The sequence below is a fragment of the Schistocerca nitens genome, chromosome 1, assembly GCF_023898315.1.
Source record: "Schistocerca nitens isolate TAMUIC-IGC-003100 chromosome 1, iqSchNite1.1, whole genome shotgun sequence".
Classification (NCBI taxonomy): domain Eukaryota; kingdom Metazoa; phylum Arthropoda; class Insecta; order Orthoptera; family Acrididae; genus Schistocerca; species Schistocerca nitens.
In genome coordinates, this window is record NC_064614.1 from 271,164,304 (window position 1) to 271,183,553 (window position 19,250).

Sequence of the window (19,250 nt, forward strand, 5' to 3'; positions counted from 1 at the left end):
TCCACACTACAGCCGCAATTTCGCTGCGACAGGAACTGGAATTGTCCTGCGGAAATGGAACTTCGTGTCTGAAATGTGCTGAAAATAATGTATATATTTTATATGGAGTGTTAAAAACACATTATTTCGCGATTTGATCTGTCACTGAATCTGAAAAAAAGTGCTGCTGTCGGTAAGATGCAAATCAGAGTAGCAATCATACAACCGCTTTTGTTAAATAACCGATGTTCGATATTAGGTTGGGCAGAGGAGGACTAATATAAACTGAAACGGGATGGGTGGCTAAATTTCGTATCTGTGACATTTTCAAAATAAATTGCGTATTATTTTTCTTATTGTTTCTGAGAAAGAACTGTATGTGAGATTGATTCTGTCAATAAAACTTTCCGCTACCCTAGGCTGGGATGGAGGAATTTTATTTATCTTTCTTTCTGCAACGAAGTGGACAATTCGTAGCAACGTTATGAGTGAAATGCAGTACCTACGTAAGACTGCTCCAGCTCTGGTGTTGACGGATTTGTATGAGTGTGCGATTATACTGTTTCACCAGTCAAGCGTTTTTGTACTTACGACTTTCTTTCCTGATTTGCGACTTACATGGTCAGAGGACCTATTACTTCCATGTGTTAAATGTGCCAAATGTAAGAAATAGGAAGAGAGTGAGGGACAGGATTTTTCTTTTGCTTGAGACAATCGGAACCTTTGAAAAGTCGTTTTCTAAAAGAGATTGGACCAAAGGGACTGAGAATTACGGATGCACTTTAGGTACTCAAATAACTTGGTAATTAAATACGTCTAATATTCGAGGGCTACTAGGAAAGTAAGATCCGATCAGTAACGAAATGGAAACCCAGTGGCATGCGCAGTAAGCCCGATTCTTTCACGTGGCGGACTGAGGTTTCTATAGCGCGGTTACTGTTTTTAAAAGCTGGCGTTTGATTTGTTTCTACTGCTCGCCAGCAGGCGGATACACGCCTAAGTGGAATGACAATCATTCAGCAGTTCCATAACAAACAGCACTTTCCGCATCGTCTAGCACGCTAGCAGCAAGGCGAGCAGAAAGAGAAACCATTAACTCTTAATTTAAATGTTTACTTAAAATAAAAAGAACAAGAAGACATTCGTAATTCATAGAAAATAAATGTGAATGCATCATTGGGTATTGTTACAAGATGATAGGAAATAGCCTATATATTTTCATTCTTCCTCAGACTGAAATTTAATAACATTACTTATTTCAAATGTTGGTGGTTCCGTAGCGTGTATGTAGGTAAAATGTGGTATGTAGTGGCAGTGATTTACTGATTAGTGGCTCAAAATGGTTCACATGGCTCGGACCACTATTGGACTTAGCATCTGAGGTCATCAGTCGCCTAGAACTTAGAACTACTTAAACCTAACTAACCTAAGAACATCACACACATCCATGCCCGAGGCCGGATTCCAACCTGCGACCGTAGCGGTCGTGCGGTTCCAGACTGTAACGCCGAGAACCGCTCGGCCACTCCGGCCGGCAACTGATTAGTGGGCTATGTTTCGGTGTGCCTTGTCACGTGTGAGGTGTCATCGTCAGTCGGTCTCGTCATTGTGTTGTCGAGAGGAAAAGTGTTAGCTGTCTAATATTGAAATCATTATCTTGTAACGCAACGTATTGCTGACTACATTAGTCTGCTACGGACGCGTTTATTTTAACAAAAGTCCACTGAAGTTTTTAATAGAAAACCCTGCATTCTCCTATCTTCTTTCTTAGGAAAGAAAGCCGACGCCACGTCTGTCTAGTAAAAATTTTTATGGAAAACTTGTAAGCCGTTTCCAAACACAATGGTACAATTCAGAACCGCGGTTAAGTGGCAGCGTTATAAGGAACAAGCTTTGTTGTTATTACTGTGTACTATTCGGGTAATGACTGTTTTGAATGGTATAAGTGGGGAGTAGGCGAACAGAGTCTTCACAATTTCCTTTTGAAAGCTGAAAAGCATGATTACTGCATTTCACATACCAAAATATACCAAAATACAATCGTATAAGTACAATAAGAATTGACCATGCTGTTTCAGAAGCAACACACCTGGAGGCTTTGAAACATAACTAGACGGTTGATCGAAACAGAAGTATTATGAAGGGACTTATTTCGACTATCTGCTTTTTAGCACGTCAAGAGTCTGCTTTTCGAGGTCATGACGAATCTGAGGTGTCAGTAAATAAAGAAAATTATTTAGAACATTTTGATTTCTTGGCAGAAATAGAATCATACATGGAAGATCATTTATAATCCGATGGAATATTTAAAGGCACTTCTTCTGTCACACGTAATGAATTAATAGCTTATATTACGGGTATTATTAAATAACTAATTTCAAGTAAAATTAAAAACAGTCCTTTTGTAACAGTACAATCCGACGAAACAACCGATGTCTCAACTGGAAATCAAATGAGCGTAATTTTTCATTTTGCAAATAACGAATCAGGAGCAATGCCAGAGAGATTCGTAGGGTTTTATACGTACGGTATCCAAAGACAGGAGTGAACAAGGTATAGCCACGGTTTTGTCGCAAGTGCCAAAGAGTTGGAATATTGACAAAAACAAATTCGTATCGCAAATTTACGACGGCTGCAGTGCTATAAAAGGGAAAAATGTGGTGTCCATTCTATTGTAAAACAAGCATATCCTCATGCTCTCTTTAGCCACTGCTATGCACGTCAGTTGAATCTGGTCCTCCTCTATGCTTGTAAAAAAAATACGCAAGTAGAAAGTTTTGTGGCAAATCTATCAGGATTTCACGTATTTTTTAGCTGTTCCAGTTAAAGAAATGAACTTATGAAGGTAAGGGGTCTTAAACTACCAAGTCCTCGTGAAACAAGGCGGAATTTTCATTCACGGGCTGTACAAACCTTTATTCTTCACTACACAAATCTGAGAGCAACATTTAATGTGATAAACAATGAAGGGCGGGATGATTATTCTTTACATCAAGCAACTGGGCTAAATAGTATGCTGAACAATCAAACTTTTCTTTTTCTACTGCAGCTCTACGATTCGATTTTCCAGCATGCAAGTATCTTGTTTGATATCTTGCAAAATAAAACTGTGGGCATAAGACGCTGTAAGCTCGAAACTGAAAACTGCATTAAGGCTGTTGAAAGACTAACATGAGAGGAAATTATTCTGATATGTATAGTGCAAGCTAAGAGCCTTTCAAATTCAGCAGGAGTATGTGAAATTAAAGTTAACGAAGCCGAAGTAAATATTTAAAATTGAGAAGGCTAGAGTTTGAAATAATTGATGCAGTAGTTGTAAACATGGAAACTAGATTCCAGGCTTTCGCGAAACAGATTTTACAGAACTTGCAAATGAGAAAAGGTTCACAGGTTATAGTCGGGAAAACAATTTCCCGATACGTGAAGTTGAAAAACTACTTAAAAATATATCCTTTCTTTGACAGTGAAAAACTGAAAGCAGAACTTACGTATATTTACAGCAGTGAGGATAAACGTCTATAGCCTTAGGACCCCCTTAAATCCATTATAAACAATGGATTAAAAAAAGTGTTCACTGAATGTATGAAATTACTGTAGTTAGTTCTTGCAATTCCAGCAACCACCGCGGTTGTGAAAGAAGCCTGAGTGCATTAAAACGAGTTAAAACCTACCTTTGCAACATAATGACAAATGACAGACTGTCAAACTTGGTGATTTTAGCTATAGAGAAGGGAACTAACCGCAGGAGTTCATATCTCGTGATATCGATGTTTACGCCCAGAAAAAGGACAGGAGTATAGAACCAATTTATAAAAAGATGTAACAGTGAGTTACTATGTGTTATATTTTTATTAATGTGTAGCTGTATAATATTTTATGCATTTATTTATAACAATTTCTGTACTAGTTCAATCCTAATAGAAATATGTAGTTAAGTTACTTCTGCTGTGTTTCTATTTTACAAGTTTTTGTTTTAAGATTTTTTTTATTTTTTCGAAATTCGTAATTCTCAGCCTTCCCTACAAAAAATGCCAGGCTTCGCCTCCGTGAAAATTCGATAAAGATTTGCAAAGATGTGTTGGGCAGGGCCTCTAGTATGCCCATCGATAGCATCACATCACTTTTTCTATTCTGAGCGCACAGTGATTACGCAAAGATGCCTAGAAAATAGTCTTTCCCGCCAAGTATGAGTGCCTTTGAGAGAGTTTCCCTGGTGCCATGCAGCCCACACAACTTAACTGTCATGCATTTCCTTCTTCATGACAATTCTCGGCAGCACAGTACAGAGGCAATGAGGACACTCCTGCAGCGTTTTCGATGGGAAATGTTCGATCACCCACTACGGCTCGGACTTGACTCCCTCTTATGTTCATCTCTGCTAATATTCTGATAATATTTCGACACAGACAACCAACCGCAGACCACAGCAGAGAAGTGACGGATACTGCAGGTATGACGAAAGTATTGGAAAGTTGGTACAACGCTGCGACAAATGTTTCATTCAGAGCGGCGACTATGTAGAGAAGTAACCGTTGCAAGTAAAACATTTTCGATTTTCACTGTGGTTTACATTCCTTGACCGATCGGACCTTACTTTCAGAATAGCCCTCATACATGAAAGAGGAGTATGAACAAGAAACAAATGAAACTGGAGGTAGCATTGTGATCTAGAAAGAAATTATTACTGATGTAATTGATACCAAACATATTTATTAGAATTCCCTATGTACCAAGATTTTAAGGACACACGCTGTTGTTTTTTGACATTATGGCGTGGTACGATACTCTGAAAACGTTTATGTCAACTGGTCGCGGAAGCCTAGGCAAGTAAAACACCTGACAGTTTGAAACTGGCCTCTTTGTAAGTCTCTCTTTGGCCGGATGGTCGGATCACGCATTATCCAGACTTGTGAAACATTCGGTTGTGACAGTGGTCCGATGTTGGGCTGCATCGGAACGTGAGGGCAGGCGTACTCATCATCAAGATTCCAGTCGACAACACCTGACTGCCACAAGGGAGGACTGGTGTACTGTGCACCAAGCACATCGTAACCCCTTCTTCTGCACCTGCCATTCGAGAACAAATAATGGACTCCCTACAATATTCTGTCTCATCCCGCACCATTGTGGAGATTAGCAGCAGTCGGACTGATGATTAACATTCCATGCATGGCTGCCGTCAACACCACGACAAAAACGCTGCGCTTGGAGTTATACCGTGTCCGGGAAGCACAGATCGCTGATGAATGGCGTCAGAGTGTGTTCAGCGATGACGTACTCTTCTGCACTACCCCAGCTGACCATCGTAGGTCAGTATGGAGACGAAGTCCCATTCTTCCAATTTTATGGAGAGGCACAGCGTTCACGATGTGGGGAGCCATCGGATATGAATTCAGGTCACAGCTGGCAGTGACTGATGGAACTCTAACGATATAACGGGACGTCACGGACGACCTGCTTCCTTGTGTGCGAGAGTATCGTGGTGCCACCTTTCAACAAGACAATGTTTGTACACACAGGGCACGTGTCTCTCTGAAATGTTGAGTTACTTCTATATCTAGCAAGATTTTCATATCCGTCTCCAATTGTCTACGTGTGGAATCAACTGGGATGTCAGTAAGGCCTCCGTCCCAGTGCCGGTGTTGAGGATATCAAGGCCCAGTTGCAACAGCTTGCCTCAGAAGAGGATACAACGGTATTGTAACAACCTACGCAGCCGAATCAGTGCATGCACCCAGCCCAGAAAGAGTGCACCATCATACTGATGAGTGGGCTCATATTGCCAGTTCTTTGTAAATTTGGCTCAACTTTTCAAATCTGTGAAATAATAGCACATAGCTACTCTACCTGTTAGGTTTCACTTTGTTTCCTGTCCCTTTCCGAGTGCTTCACTTTTTTTTTGTCATGCAGCGTATGTCATCTCTGGGCGCGTCCGTCAGCTAGTGCTGGTGGCTTTCGTAGAAGATAGCGGTTTCCAGAGACGGTGGCTATTTACCATACTGAAGACAATGGGCTGATTTTGCCTCAATGTAGCTGAAAGTGTGGTCGTCTGAGGCGACCTGGTTGGTTTCAAAGGCGAGTAGTTTCCACTGGATGGATGATGTTTACTAATGCTCTTTCTGAAACATACTCCTGAAAGAGGCGGCAAACGAAGTAATTATCCGAATGTGACGGAAATCGGTAGATGTGATGATGTATATGTACAGATAAACAACGATCATATAGTCTCGAATGAAAAACAGCCCACAGTTGCACTTAATTATGTTTATTTTAAACCTTGACCATGGATTCTGCTATAATATTATAGCCTTTTTCAGAAGTCCTAAAAATGATCAAAATAACATCCACACCAGTGATACAATCTACACACAAACTTCAAAATTAGGTAAGTGATAACATACTACTTACATACACACTAATAAATGAAAAATGTTTAGCACAGCGGCTGCGTCAAGACCAATAAAATAACTTCAACAGACATAAGCCTGTATCGAACATAAGTAAAATTACAAATGGCACCGTATGTGCTCCGCCACTACCGTTTTTATACTGGGCGCACGGTTGTCAAATGTGCTGCACCCCGCGCGCCGCGCGCCATAGGTGGCGCTCACCACAGTGAGATACGTCGCACCGTTTATCAGGCGACTAGTCAGTATTTACGACAATAAATTAATAACAAGCCTACATGTGCAAATGACCGACCATATACTATTAATACGAATGTCCAAGAGATGAAATACTGTTGCATACGATCATTAGAGTTGTAAAACATTAACAATTTCATATAAGAAACTTTGTCGTATCACTGTTTGATGCATGATTCAGAAACGAGACTCTCATCTGCAAATATAGCTTCAGCTTACATTATACGCTCTAATAGCTTATAGGGCTAATTCTATCAACCGACCGTAGTCGTTGTACATGGCCACACTAACAATGATTAAGATTATTTCTACGACTAGCACCCTAGTGCATGAGTGCGGTACTATGGTACAAATGACAAAGGGACCATAACGTATCTGTCTCAACATAAACCACTGTTAACAGAAAAGCAGCTCATGACTCTTAATGAAAAATTCCTACTGGAGCCTTGTCCTAAAACATTAGCTTATCTCAAATGATAATCATACAACCAAATGGCACAATCGAGTAACTACTAGTGCCTATCTGCTATGACCAATACGGGCTGAAAACCTTCAAGGAAGCTTGAAATAATCAAATAACACTGATCATTCAGTAAATTCCTACTCTCAGACATTTTGTTCTTGTATATCTGCATCACCTCCAATATATCTAATTTCATACCCTTTGCTTCTTTAGTAGGAATCATGCATCAAATAGTGATACGACTAACTTTGTTATATGGAGCTGTTAATGTTTTACCATTCTAAGGATCGTATGCAACAGTATTTCGTCTGTTGGACATTAGTATTAATAGTATATGGTCGGTTATTTGCACATGTAGGCTTGTTATTAATTTATTGTCGACCATATTGACTAATTGCCTTATAAACGGTGCGACGTATCTCACTATGGTGAGCGCCACCTATGGCGCGCGGGGTGCAGCACGTTTGACAACCGTGCGCCCAGTATAACAGTGGTAGTGGCGGAGGACATACAGAGCCATATGTAATTTTACTTTTGTTCGAAACAGGCTTATATCTGTTGAAGTTATTTTATTGGTCTTGACTCAGCCGCTGGGCTAAGACATTTTTCATTTATTAGTATGTATGGTTCAAAATGGCTCTGAGCACTATGGGACTCAACTGCTGTGGTCATAAGTCCCCTAGAACTTAGAACTACTTAAACCTAACTAACCTAAGGACATCACACACATCCATGCCCGAGGCAGGATTCGAACCTGCGACCGTAGCGGTCGTGCGGTTCCAGACTGTAGCGCCTTTAACCGCTCGGCCACTCCGGCCGGCATTAGTATGTATGCAAGTAATATGTTATCACTTACCTAATTTTGAAGTTTATGTGTAGATTGTGTTACTCGTCTGGATGTTATTTTGATCATTTTTAGGACTTCTGAAAAAGGCTATAATATTATAGCAGAAACCATGGTCAAGGTTTAAAATAAACATAATTTAGTGCAACTGTGGGCTGTTTCTCAGTCGAGACAATTTTGTAACGGTTGCTGTTGTCGCTGCCACGATGAAAATAATGAAATGATGATATACATATGCATATAAACAAATGATGATTACAATTTCAGAAAAAATGGATGATTTATTCAACACAGTGAGCTTCACAAGCTGAACAACTCAATAACGCGTTGGTCCACTTCTGGCCCTTATGCTTGCAGTTATTGCTTTTATTGACAGAGCTGTTGAATGATCTCCTGAGGGATATCGTTGCCAAATTCTGCCCAATCGGGGCGTTAGATTGTCAAAATCCCGAGCTGGTTGGAGGGCGCTACCAATAATGCTACAAAGTTCTCAATTGGAGAGAGGTCCGGCGACGATGCTGGCCAAGGTAGGGTTGGCAACCACGGAGGCTTCGTAGGGTAAACTCTAGGCGTGTGAGAACGGGCATTATCTTGCTGAAATGTAAGCCCAGTATGGTTTGACACGGACGGCAACAAAATGGGTCGAAGAGTATTGTAGACGCAGCGCTGTGCGGCAACGGAACCGAAAATGACAGCCAATGGGGTCCTGCTGTGAAAAGAAATGGCACCCCAGACTATATGGCGGGCGACAGTCATACTGGTATCCCACCGCCGTCCCGGGAGTCTCCAGACAAGTTTTTGCTGATCTTCGGAGCTCAGTTCGGTGTGGGCTGATCATTGAAGACAATTCTAGTCCAGTCAATGAGATTCCAGGCCGACTGTGACTGACACCACTGCAAATGGGTTTGTTGGTGTATAGAGGTCAATGGTAGTAGATGCAACAGGCATCGTCAGTTCAGTCCAGTGAACTGATTATTTATGGTCATTGTGGTCAATAAACAACTAGATCCACGTAGAATCGGTGATAATGGTGAATCCGAGGCTCTGAGTGCCTCTATGACGATTGCTCGGTCCTCTCGTTCTGTTACCTCTCTGCGCCGACCGCTTCCTTCTTGACACTGTCTTCGGCCCTGGTTCATCCATTCCTGCCAACATCCTCGAATAGTGGCATCGCTCCTATTCAAATGTCGACGATTACTCAAACCGGTTGCTTTGAGCCCAACTACACGTCCTTTCTCAAATGCTGGCATCTGCTTATATTGTTCACGCGCACCACATAGCTACTGTCCAACTGAGTACAGCGAATGAAATTCGCAAAGACTTTATGCCCTGTTTACTACCGTTGCCAACTGCGCTGCAGCGTCACACATTCATCGATGGGCTGCCAGAGATTACATACTAGCATTTTCCATCGATATTATACCGATATCAATTTGTGACCAGTGTGCATAACTTCTTTGTCTTCCGTCGCTTTTTTATTTACTTATAGCGTATGACTGATAACAGGAACAGGTCTACTCTGGAGGCTGATGGCTCTGAGCACTATGGGACTTAACTTCTGAGGTCATCAGTCCCCTAGAACTTAGAACTACTTAAACCTAACTAACCTAAGGACACCACATACATACATGCCCGAAGTAGGATTCGAACCTGCGACCGTAGCGGTCGCGCGGTTCCACACTGTAGCGCGTGGAACCGCTCGGCCACCCCGGCCGGCCTGGAGGCTGACTGACCGAACGGCCTGCATGTTAAAATAATTTCGTGGAGCCGTTTGGAGCTAATGCAAGGATAGTCGGCCGACAGTCCTCGTGTGGTGAAGCAGGCAAATTATGAGCCTCCTGAGCCAGAGCTCATTTGCGCTGTGTATTTCGGAAGTCGGTTGTTAAAGATGAATAAAGTTATTCTGTCTGTGTAGAAAGTATGGAAAATGTTATATGGAGTGTCTCAGAACTCTCAATTACATAAAACAATATATCGAACTTAAAGCTATTCTTTGCATTGTGTAAGCACTCAGATATCGATAGTAACAATCTGAGGGCGAAACATGGGAGCGCGATTCTAAGCATTGTTGTGAGACGAGGTCTGTCTGCGAGAGTGGAAGAGAAGTGTCGGTCGAGAGCTCGGAGACAGAAGACGTGTCACGCTGCCCTCACGTCGCTGATGGCAGATCTTACCACACTCAAGGCCCGATTTCATTTGTATAGCCTGGAGAGATTTAGATGGCTTAACTAAGCTTGAAGATGGAATTCAAGGTCAAATCAGCAAGCATAGCCCAAAAGAATTGCAGTGTTAGGCTCGTGATTGTTAGTCCGAGTTTGCAATAATCCCATGTTTTGCTTGTCATTGAAAGAAGCCTCCTTATCCTCCGAATAATAATTATTATTCTCCACATCTAAATAATATGCTGTGCTTACTAAATGATAACATAACTTTGAAATTGAAATAATTTGTTATTCTGGCACTCAAAACATTATTGACACATGTGTTATCTGTCATTGGCATTATTAAAACTTGTTAATGATGATTCTGATTTTTAAATAGACTTAATTAATGAAATCCCTTCTCAAAAGTTATTTAGTAGTTACCAGGACCCAAGCAAACTCCTTTTTATTAAATTCATTCTTGGTAACAATAAACTTTAGCCGGTGCTGCTGCGCGTTGCTGTAAACCACATGGTAAAGGCAGTTATTTAAAGAGGTGAGCGTAAAACTTAGGGCCAAAACAGAGACTCTGTCACACCACAATATGTCATGTACTCTAGTACAGTAAATTCCGTTTCCCAAGTCAGATTCTGTATCACTTGTAAATTCTTGTTCAAAAACGCAGTCAGATAACTTATCCAAACGTTAGTTTTAAGTTTTTCATGTAACGATCTGTTGAGGGCTTAAATGACAGTGAAACTGACAGTCATAATACACGCACATAGTGTTATGCAGGTTAGATTCCGATTACTGATAGCTCTGGTTGCTTATCGAGTCCATTTTCACAGACGAACATAGGCAATATTGGCTGTAGCTACGTTACATATTAGTTGCAGATACGCTACAATGTTCGGAAGTGCGTTTCCGTCGGCGATCGTGGAAACTGAGACAACTGCCGTTTTCAAGGTAGTTGTCCGCATCGGTAGCTAAGCGGTCAACGTGGCGGATTGCTAACTGAAGGGGCTCGAGTTCGATTTTCGGCCGGCTTCGAAGTTTTCTCCACTTGGGGGTTGGGGGTTGTGTTTACCTCACGCTCGTATAGTCATCATTGACATACGTCTGTTGCTATTGCTGTATGGGCATGTCACTAACGCCAGTACACGTAAAAAATGGCGATTGTTGTTTTGTGAGCGTGTACGGACTGTGTAGGATAGGGTCGCCTAGTAATGTGTGGAGCAACTTTATTGGACGAAGCAGACTTGTCGAGGGTTATTAGAGGATAATAAATTCCTATTTGCCAATGGAAATTTGGGGTTTGGTATTCTTGTGTGTGTCCTTCTTTTAAACTTTAGATTGTTATTCTGTGTGGCTTTCAGAGGAGATGCCAGAAACTCGTGAGAAACGTGAAGTGGCTGTTTCCTGAGGTCGTTTGTCAATGCCGTGGTCCGATGTGAGAAGTACTGGACTTGTTGCTACAGGGCCTTGGTTAGGTGTATACAACAAGATACTGTTTTAACTGTGAATCTGCGGCCCATATCTTCGCTGTGACTGCCCATTCGTCTCTCTTCCGCTTACATTCTTTCCTTACTACGTCACGTGCCCGCAACACCACCAGAAGGCATTCAACTTTGTGGTGGGTAGTGGTCATAATGTTTTGGCTGATCAATGTATTTATCACATGCATCTATAAACTGCGAGAATATCCACACGTTTTGTCATTCCAAGTATGTTACTGTTTCAGGCTTTTGTACGGGTTGAAGAAAAAAAACTTTTCTTAAAAATTTTTTATGAAGTTAGTTTTTTCTTGTTTTCGTAACGACTGGCGAGGATTTTCTCTTGGAAAGCACTCCATCATATCACAGACTAAAATCAGATGTGTGATGTTATTCGGTATTTTTACTTACATTTGAAATTATCGCTAACTGGCAATGTTCTAAGTAGCGGAAATGACCTCTCCCCGACTACTTTGATGACTATTTGCACTGCCTGTGGTATTAACACTTTGCTGACTGGCGATACCGCAGTGGTGTCGCGCGCGAAATAACGGTCAACAGCCGACGACACCACAGTGGTGTCCTGAGCATACCATCGCGCAGTGGCTGGTGACAGCACATTAGTATCTTTCTCATTCTGTTGGTATATTGTTTAGGTAACAATAAGTTACACACGTCAGCAAGTTTTTTGTTTTTATAAGTACTTGTGCACTTTCATCGTGGCAGACGAAAGAGACGATACGATTATTTACGATGAATGCGCGGACGTCTTGTCTGCCTTTCCGGACGACTTGGCCGACTGGGAAGAAGACATTGGATATAAAAAAGTGAAAGTGAAGCAGAATCGTCGGAAGATAGCGAAATACGTCCAAGAAGAATTCGGCGAACGCTACGGTTGCTATCTGATTCGGATCAATCAGACGAAGACTATAATTTACTGAGGACCAATAATAAATTTGAAGGATCTCCGGGTCCACACATATTTCCCAAAGATACACAGAGCGTCGTGGATATGGTAGAATTATATGTTGGGAACGATCTATTTGCATATATTAGCAACGAAACCAACAAGTATTACAGTCAAAATTGCAATAGAAGGAAACTGGATTTAAAAAAATGCCAAATATGTCGAAGTTACGGGACCCGAATTTAGAAAATGGTTTGGGCTTGCTATCCTTATGGGAACTGTAAAAAAAGCAAGGATCGATGGTTACTGGTCAACGAATCCGTTGATAGACACACCGATATGTTGCAATACGATGTCCCGCAACCGATTCAGACAAATACTATCATTTTTACATTTTTCCGACAGCAAAAATAAGTCGGATAATGCCGACCAGCTTTTCAAAGTGCAATTCGTAATTGATTATTTTTCCAAAAAGTTTAAAGAAACGTTTAATCTAAGTCAAAACATCTCAATTGATGAAGGAATGATACGGTGGCGTGTACAGTTAAATTTTAAAGTTTACAATCCGTCGAAAATTACCAAATATGACATACTCATTCGGTTGTTGTGTGATTCGAGTACGGGATACATTTCCTCATTCACGATATATTCCTGCACTGGACAATGATGGGACAATTGACACCTTCTTATGGAAAGTGGCATCACCTCTACATGGATAATTATTATAATGGTGTAGAACTTGCGGAGAAGTTACTTGAAAAGAAAATTCGAGTTTGTGGAACAATACGGCAAAGTAGAGAATTTCCGGAAAAATTAAAGCTCGCCGAAGTTTGAAGCTTGTCATCAACGGAAAGGTGACAAGGGGCCGGCGACAAGCCAAGTAATCCGAATTAGCGCTGCCGGCACCAAGCGAATAAATTTGTACGAGACGTGCGGACTGCAAAGTGTTAAGAAGAACGGTGTAATGTTCCTTTGTACATGCATGCATGTGCGAAGGAACCGGTACTGCGGTGACTACAGCCGTTTTGAAATAAATGAAATACATTCGCAGTTGCGAATACGAGCAATAATCGGCTCTGTAAGGAAACGAAAACAATGAAAATTTGTGCCAGATGGGGAAACGAACCCGGATTTGCCACTTTACGCGAGAGGTCGCTTTAACCGCTTTGGCTATCCGTGTAGGACTCATGGCCAGATCCAAACTATCACACGGAGAAGTTCCTGCGTCACATGAGGGAAATCCGGGTTCGTGTCATTTTCCGGAACAAATTTTCACTGTCATTCTTTTATACAGCTGGCTGTTCGCATTCGTAACTGCGAATACATTTGATGTAATTTCGTGACGAGTTCTATAGTTAAATATCCCTTAGGATGGTACACTACTGGCCATTAATACTGCTACACCACGAACATGACGTGCTACAGTCGCGAAATTTAACCGGCAGGAAGAAGATGTTATGATATGCAAATGATTAGCTTTTCAGAGCATTCACACAAGGTCGGCGCCGGTGGCGACACCTGCAACGTGCTGACATGAGGAAAGTTTCCAACCGATTTCTCATACACAAACAGCAGTTGACCGGCGTTGCCTGGTGAAACGTTGTTGTGATGCCTCGTGTAAGGAGGAGAAATGCGTACCATCACGTTTCCGACTTTGATAAAGGTCGGATTGTAGCCTATCGCGATCGCGGTTTATCGTATCGCGACATTGCTGCTCACTTTGGTCGAGATCCAATGACTTTTAGCAGAGTATGAAATCTGTGGGTTCAGGAGGGTAATACGGAACGCCGTGCTGGATCCCAACGGCCTCGTATCACTAGCAGTCGAGATGACAGGCATCTTATCCACATGGCTGTAACGGATCGTGCAGCCACGTCTCGATCCCTGAGTCAACAGATGGGAACGTTTGCAAGAACAGTTCGACGACGTTTGCAGAAACATGGACTATCAGCTCGGAGACCATGGCTGCGATTACCCTTGATGCTGCGTTACAGACAGGAGCGCCTGCGATGGTGTACTCAACGACGAACATGGGTGCACGAATGGCAAAACGTCATTTTTTCGGATGAATCCAGGTTCTGTTTACAGCATCATGATGGTCGCATCCGTGTTTGGTGACATCACGGTAAACGCCGATTGGAAGCGTGTGTTCGTCTTCGCCATACTGCCGTATCACCCGGCGTGACGGTATGACGTGCCGTCTCGGTCACCTCTTGTTCGCACTGACGGCACTTTGAACAGTGGACGTTGCATTTCAGATGTGTCACGACCCGTGGTTCTACCCTTCATTCGATCCCTGCAAAACCCTACATTTCTGCAGGATAATGCACGACCGCATGTTGCAGGTCTTGTACGGGCCTTTCTGGATACAGAAAATGTTCGATTGCTGCCCTGGCCAGCGCATTCTCCAGATCTCTCACCAATTGGAAACGTCTAGTCAATGGTGGCCGAGCAACTTGTTCGTCACAATACGCCAGTCACTACTCTTGTTGAACTCTGGTATCGTGTGGAAGCTGCATGGGCAGCTGTACCTGTACACGCCATCCAAGTTCTGTTTGACTCAATGGCCAGGCGTATGAAGGCCGTTATTACGGCCAGAGGTGGTTGTTCTGGGTACTGATTTCTCAGGATCTATGCACCCACATTGCATGAAAATGTAATTACGCGTCAGTTCTAGTGTAATATATCTGTCCAATGAATACCCGTTTATCATCTGCATTTCTTCTCAGTGTAGCAATTTTAATGGCCAGTAGTGTAAAATTAGATTCCCTGGTGTAATGGATGGTGCACGAGCGGAAGCGCAGCCACGTACCTGGCGAGCAGTATGACGAGGTCCCGGCGGTACTGCGCCGTGAGGATGGCGTACAGGTAGGGGTTGGCGCACGAGTTGAGCGGGTAGAAGAAGACGAGCAGGATCTTGGAGCGCGTCACGTCGATGAGCGGGTAGCCGGCGACGGCCGTGAGGCCGAAGAAGGCGATGGGCGCCCAGCAGGCGAAGTCGGTGAAGACGAGCAGCGCCATCTTGTTGGCGACGGTGAGCTCGCCGGAGCGCGGCGCGGCGTGTCGCGTGTCGCGGCCCAGCGAGGCGTAGATCTGCGCGTAGCAGACGGCCACCATGAGGAAGGCCAGCCCGTTGCCCGCCAGCAGCACCACCAGGTACGCCACGTCGCCCGCGCGCCGCGCCTCCATCGGCAGGCAGATGCTGCGGGCACAGGCCGTCAGCGTAATCTGACACGTACGCCGCAGTCTGACATAACCGTAGAGTAAATATCTCTGGAGTGAGCATTCACATGCGCAGAACAGATTTTCTGTTGTCAACATACATTGCCGGCCTGGTCACGTGTTCTCGGGACGTCGTGTGTTTGTCCGTATAGCGCCCTGATTATTTCGAATGTCACTACATCCCTAGTACAGACGGATTCTTTTCGTACGTGTCGTGGCTTATTTATATATGTTGCGCAGACATTTTAACAGTATCCATTTGATACCGGGAAAAACCAGCTACGTAACTTTTAAGGGCAAGTGATATTGCATTCTGCTTCTTTGCGATAGGTGTCACAGTTCAGATGAACTCGATTTTTGGTAGTTTTTGGTATGATTCGGCACTTTATAGTATTACAGAGCCTAACGTACATTTTTGCAGTGGTAGTCTTGCAAAACGACTTGACAATACGCTAGTACTTTTACAAGTATCCGAAAAACACCGAGTTTGCCACACATTAGGGATTATATTCCTGCTAATTCGTCCTTTTTTTCTGCTATTTCTGCGTATTTATTTTCTCGGTTTTGAGACCTAAAGCACAATTTTTCTTACTGGTGACACTCTGAAGTGTTTATTTAACGCATTTTACGTACTTGCTCCCGGTTCATTAAATAAATAGTAAACTGATTAAGAAGGGGGAAAAAAGGCGATCGGAGAATAAATGTACTGTAAAGCAAATACAGCTGGTCATGTAACAGTCAACCCACATAACACCATTATGGGAAGTAGAAAGTGACACAAATGAAAGAGTTTGGGGACATGTTTACTAATATTTTACGCTTGTTAATCAAATGGTGAAGAAAATAAATTGAAGGCAAAATACACCAAAGAAGATGAATGTGTACTTTGATTAGCTACACTATTGTGTTTTTTATTTGATTTGTGCAGAAAATGTATTTAAGCTGAATGCAGAAATTGGTAGTAGGTGCTGTGGAAAATTAAAAATAGTTGGTTTAGCATCTACCTTCAGCCACACACGTCCAAATTTTTCTCTGTCTAAACATTCCTCTTCAAAGTGTTTTGAGCATACTTCGGAATATTTTGTGGGGACAAAATTACTCCTCCTTATTTTCTGGAGCCACATCTTTACTCGTTGTTCATCCTTGGGGAAACTACAATATAAATCACACATAATCATTCTCCATGTCCTAGACACACTTAACATGGTCTCCTACTGTAACTTTATAGTAAACAAAAAGGTTTGGACACACATATTATACGAAGACAATTACAGACTCCCACTCTATTGAATTTATCTGTCTCCCATCTTTCAAATCTATATAGATAATCGACAAGTCATTGATAAATGCATGGAGGATAGTATTTGCTGAAACAGCTAACCATTCCCTTTCCTGTTCCACTAGCAAATTTGCGAGAGGAAGCGATTGTTTGTAAGCTTTTGTACGAGCCGTTATATCAATTATATAGTCATAAAATCGTAGAAAAATAGGTCTACAGAATCAGGCCTTAATTATAACGCGTCTCGAAATTTTTAAACATAGTACCCATGTAAAGTTGCTATCCCTCCTTTCACATATTTTTCTTTTCAACCGTAGCAACAACAGTAATTCGCCATAGCTATTACACTATCAACGAACGGTGAAAACACAACAAAAACTCTTGATATTATAAATTTCAAGTTCTGTGGAAAGCACACACGCACAACGAGGTCCCGAAAACACGTGACAATCATGGTTTAATGTTGACAACATGCGCAGAACGCAATGCTCACTCTAGAGATATTTACTCTGTGAACATAACCATAGACTTACTAAATAAAAACTAGACCGCGCATTGGCGCTAATGTCGCGTCCCCACATTGAACGTGATAGAAACCGCCATTTGCAGGGAAAGAGTGCGTAAACATGGTTTGTTCGTGTGCTGCTTTTAATTGTAACAGTATAATGGAAGACGGAAACAATGTTAAATTTCACAGGTCAGTCATTTCTGGTTGTTTGTTACTTTCTATTACTTGTATATAGTATTTTCATGGAGAAATGATATATCATGAGCGTTTGATTTTGTTTAGGTTTCCCCTTACAAATGATTTTCTAAATCGGAAATGGATAGTAGCTACTCGGAGAGAGAACTTCCAACCGACAGCAAATTATTTGCTGTGCTCTCTTCATTTTGAAGAGAATTGTTACATGGAAAATTATGTAAATAGATATCAACTGAAGGACGATGCTATACCGACAGTATTTGGATTTCCAACTGATTTGAAAAAGGTATAGTGTCCTGGAAATCGTGCAATATAGGCTTAGGTTAAATAGTGTGGAAATAATGTCAGTGTGTATAATTTTGAACGTTCGTTTTCCAGGTTACCATGGCAATCAAATATATATTAAGTATGAATCAGAGGTAGGTCGAATAATTGCGTTTAGATACTTAGCATGTGTTGTCAGGTGGTGATTATACTTCGTAAATGGTCAAATATTTGAACAAATGTTGCAAACTCTACTACTTTCAGAGGTGCTATCAGTGTTAAAAACTAATGTGCGAATGAAATTCCTACGGTATTTAAAGTGATATGGGTTATTACAATTAATCATACCAAAATTCGAGTGTAGACAATACTGTGCTAAACAAAAGTAAGCCTGCCAAATGTACACAGTAATCGGCAAAAAGCAAACAGGACCTGACAGGAAAATTACGTGAGTTAAATAATAATCGTACTGTCTGCTACTTTAAAAGTTTCATGTAATTATCAAATGCAAATAACTCGATGTAAACTCGCTCCACCTTGTCAGGAAATAGCCTTACATACTTAAATTTCGCGTCTCTATGCAGACGTATTTCGGAAATTAGGAAACTTCATTCATTTAAGTATACTTTTAAAATAGACTCGAATACTCAGTACTTTTTTAAACAAACATGCGTTTAATTTGTGCTTCAATTTGCTCTTGTTGCGTCTCATATACTTCAAATCACAACCCCAGTACTAAGTGTGGTGTCACCGCCAGACTCCACACTTGCTAGGTGGTAGCTTAAATCGGCCGCGGTCCATTAGTACATGTCGGACCCGCGTGTCGCCACTGTCAGGATCGCAGACCGAGCGCCACCACAAGGCAGGTCTCGAGAGACGTACTAGCACTCGCCCCAGTTGTACGACGACGTTGCTAGCGACTACACTGACGAAGCCTTTCTCTCATTTGCCGAGAGACAGTTAGAATAGCCTTCAGCTAAGTTAATGGCTACGACCTAGCAAGGCGCCATTTGTACCATTGCATGTATCTCAAGATAGTCTCACTTGTATCATCAAGAATGCTGTATACCAAAGGACGATATAAAGGTTAAGTGTTCTAGTAGCTACGTTCTTTTCTTTATCACATTCATTACGAATCCTGTTCCAGACTTCGCGCCAGTCGGCGTGTGTGTACGTGTTCCCTCTCGGCTACCCGTCACTGTGGACTGGCTGCCTTAACAGTCCACTACACTAAGGATTCATCCCTGCAAATGCCGGCGATCAGCTGCTTCGATTGGGGGACAGTTGGCTTGCTTCTCCGCTATGGCGTGG

At 42.2% G+C, this 19,250-nt stretch overlaps 1 protein-coding gene across 1 annotated transcript in view; it reads right to left on the bottom strand.

Annotated features, from left to right (window-relative positions):
• LOC126242682 (thyrotropin receptor-like) overlaps positions 1–19,250 on the bottom strand; it is a 706,981-nt gene that overhangs the window by 61,328 nt on the left and 626,403 nt on the right. The window contains exon 14 of the mRNA XM_049948112.1: positions 15,284–15,673. Coding sequence (XP_049804069.1) covers positions 15,284–15,673 — 390 coding nt within the window. The remainder of the gene's footprint in view (positions 1–15,283; positions 15,674–19,250) is intronic.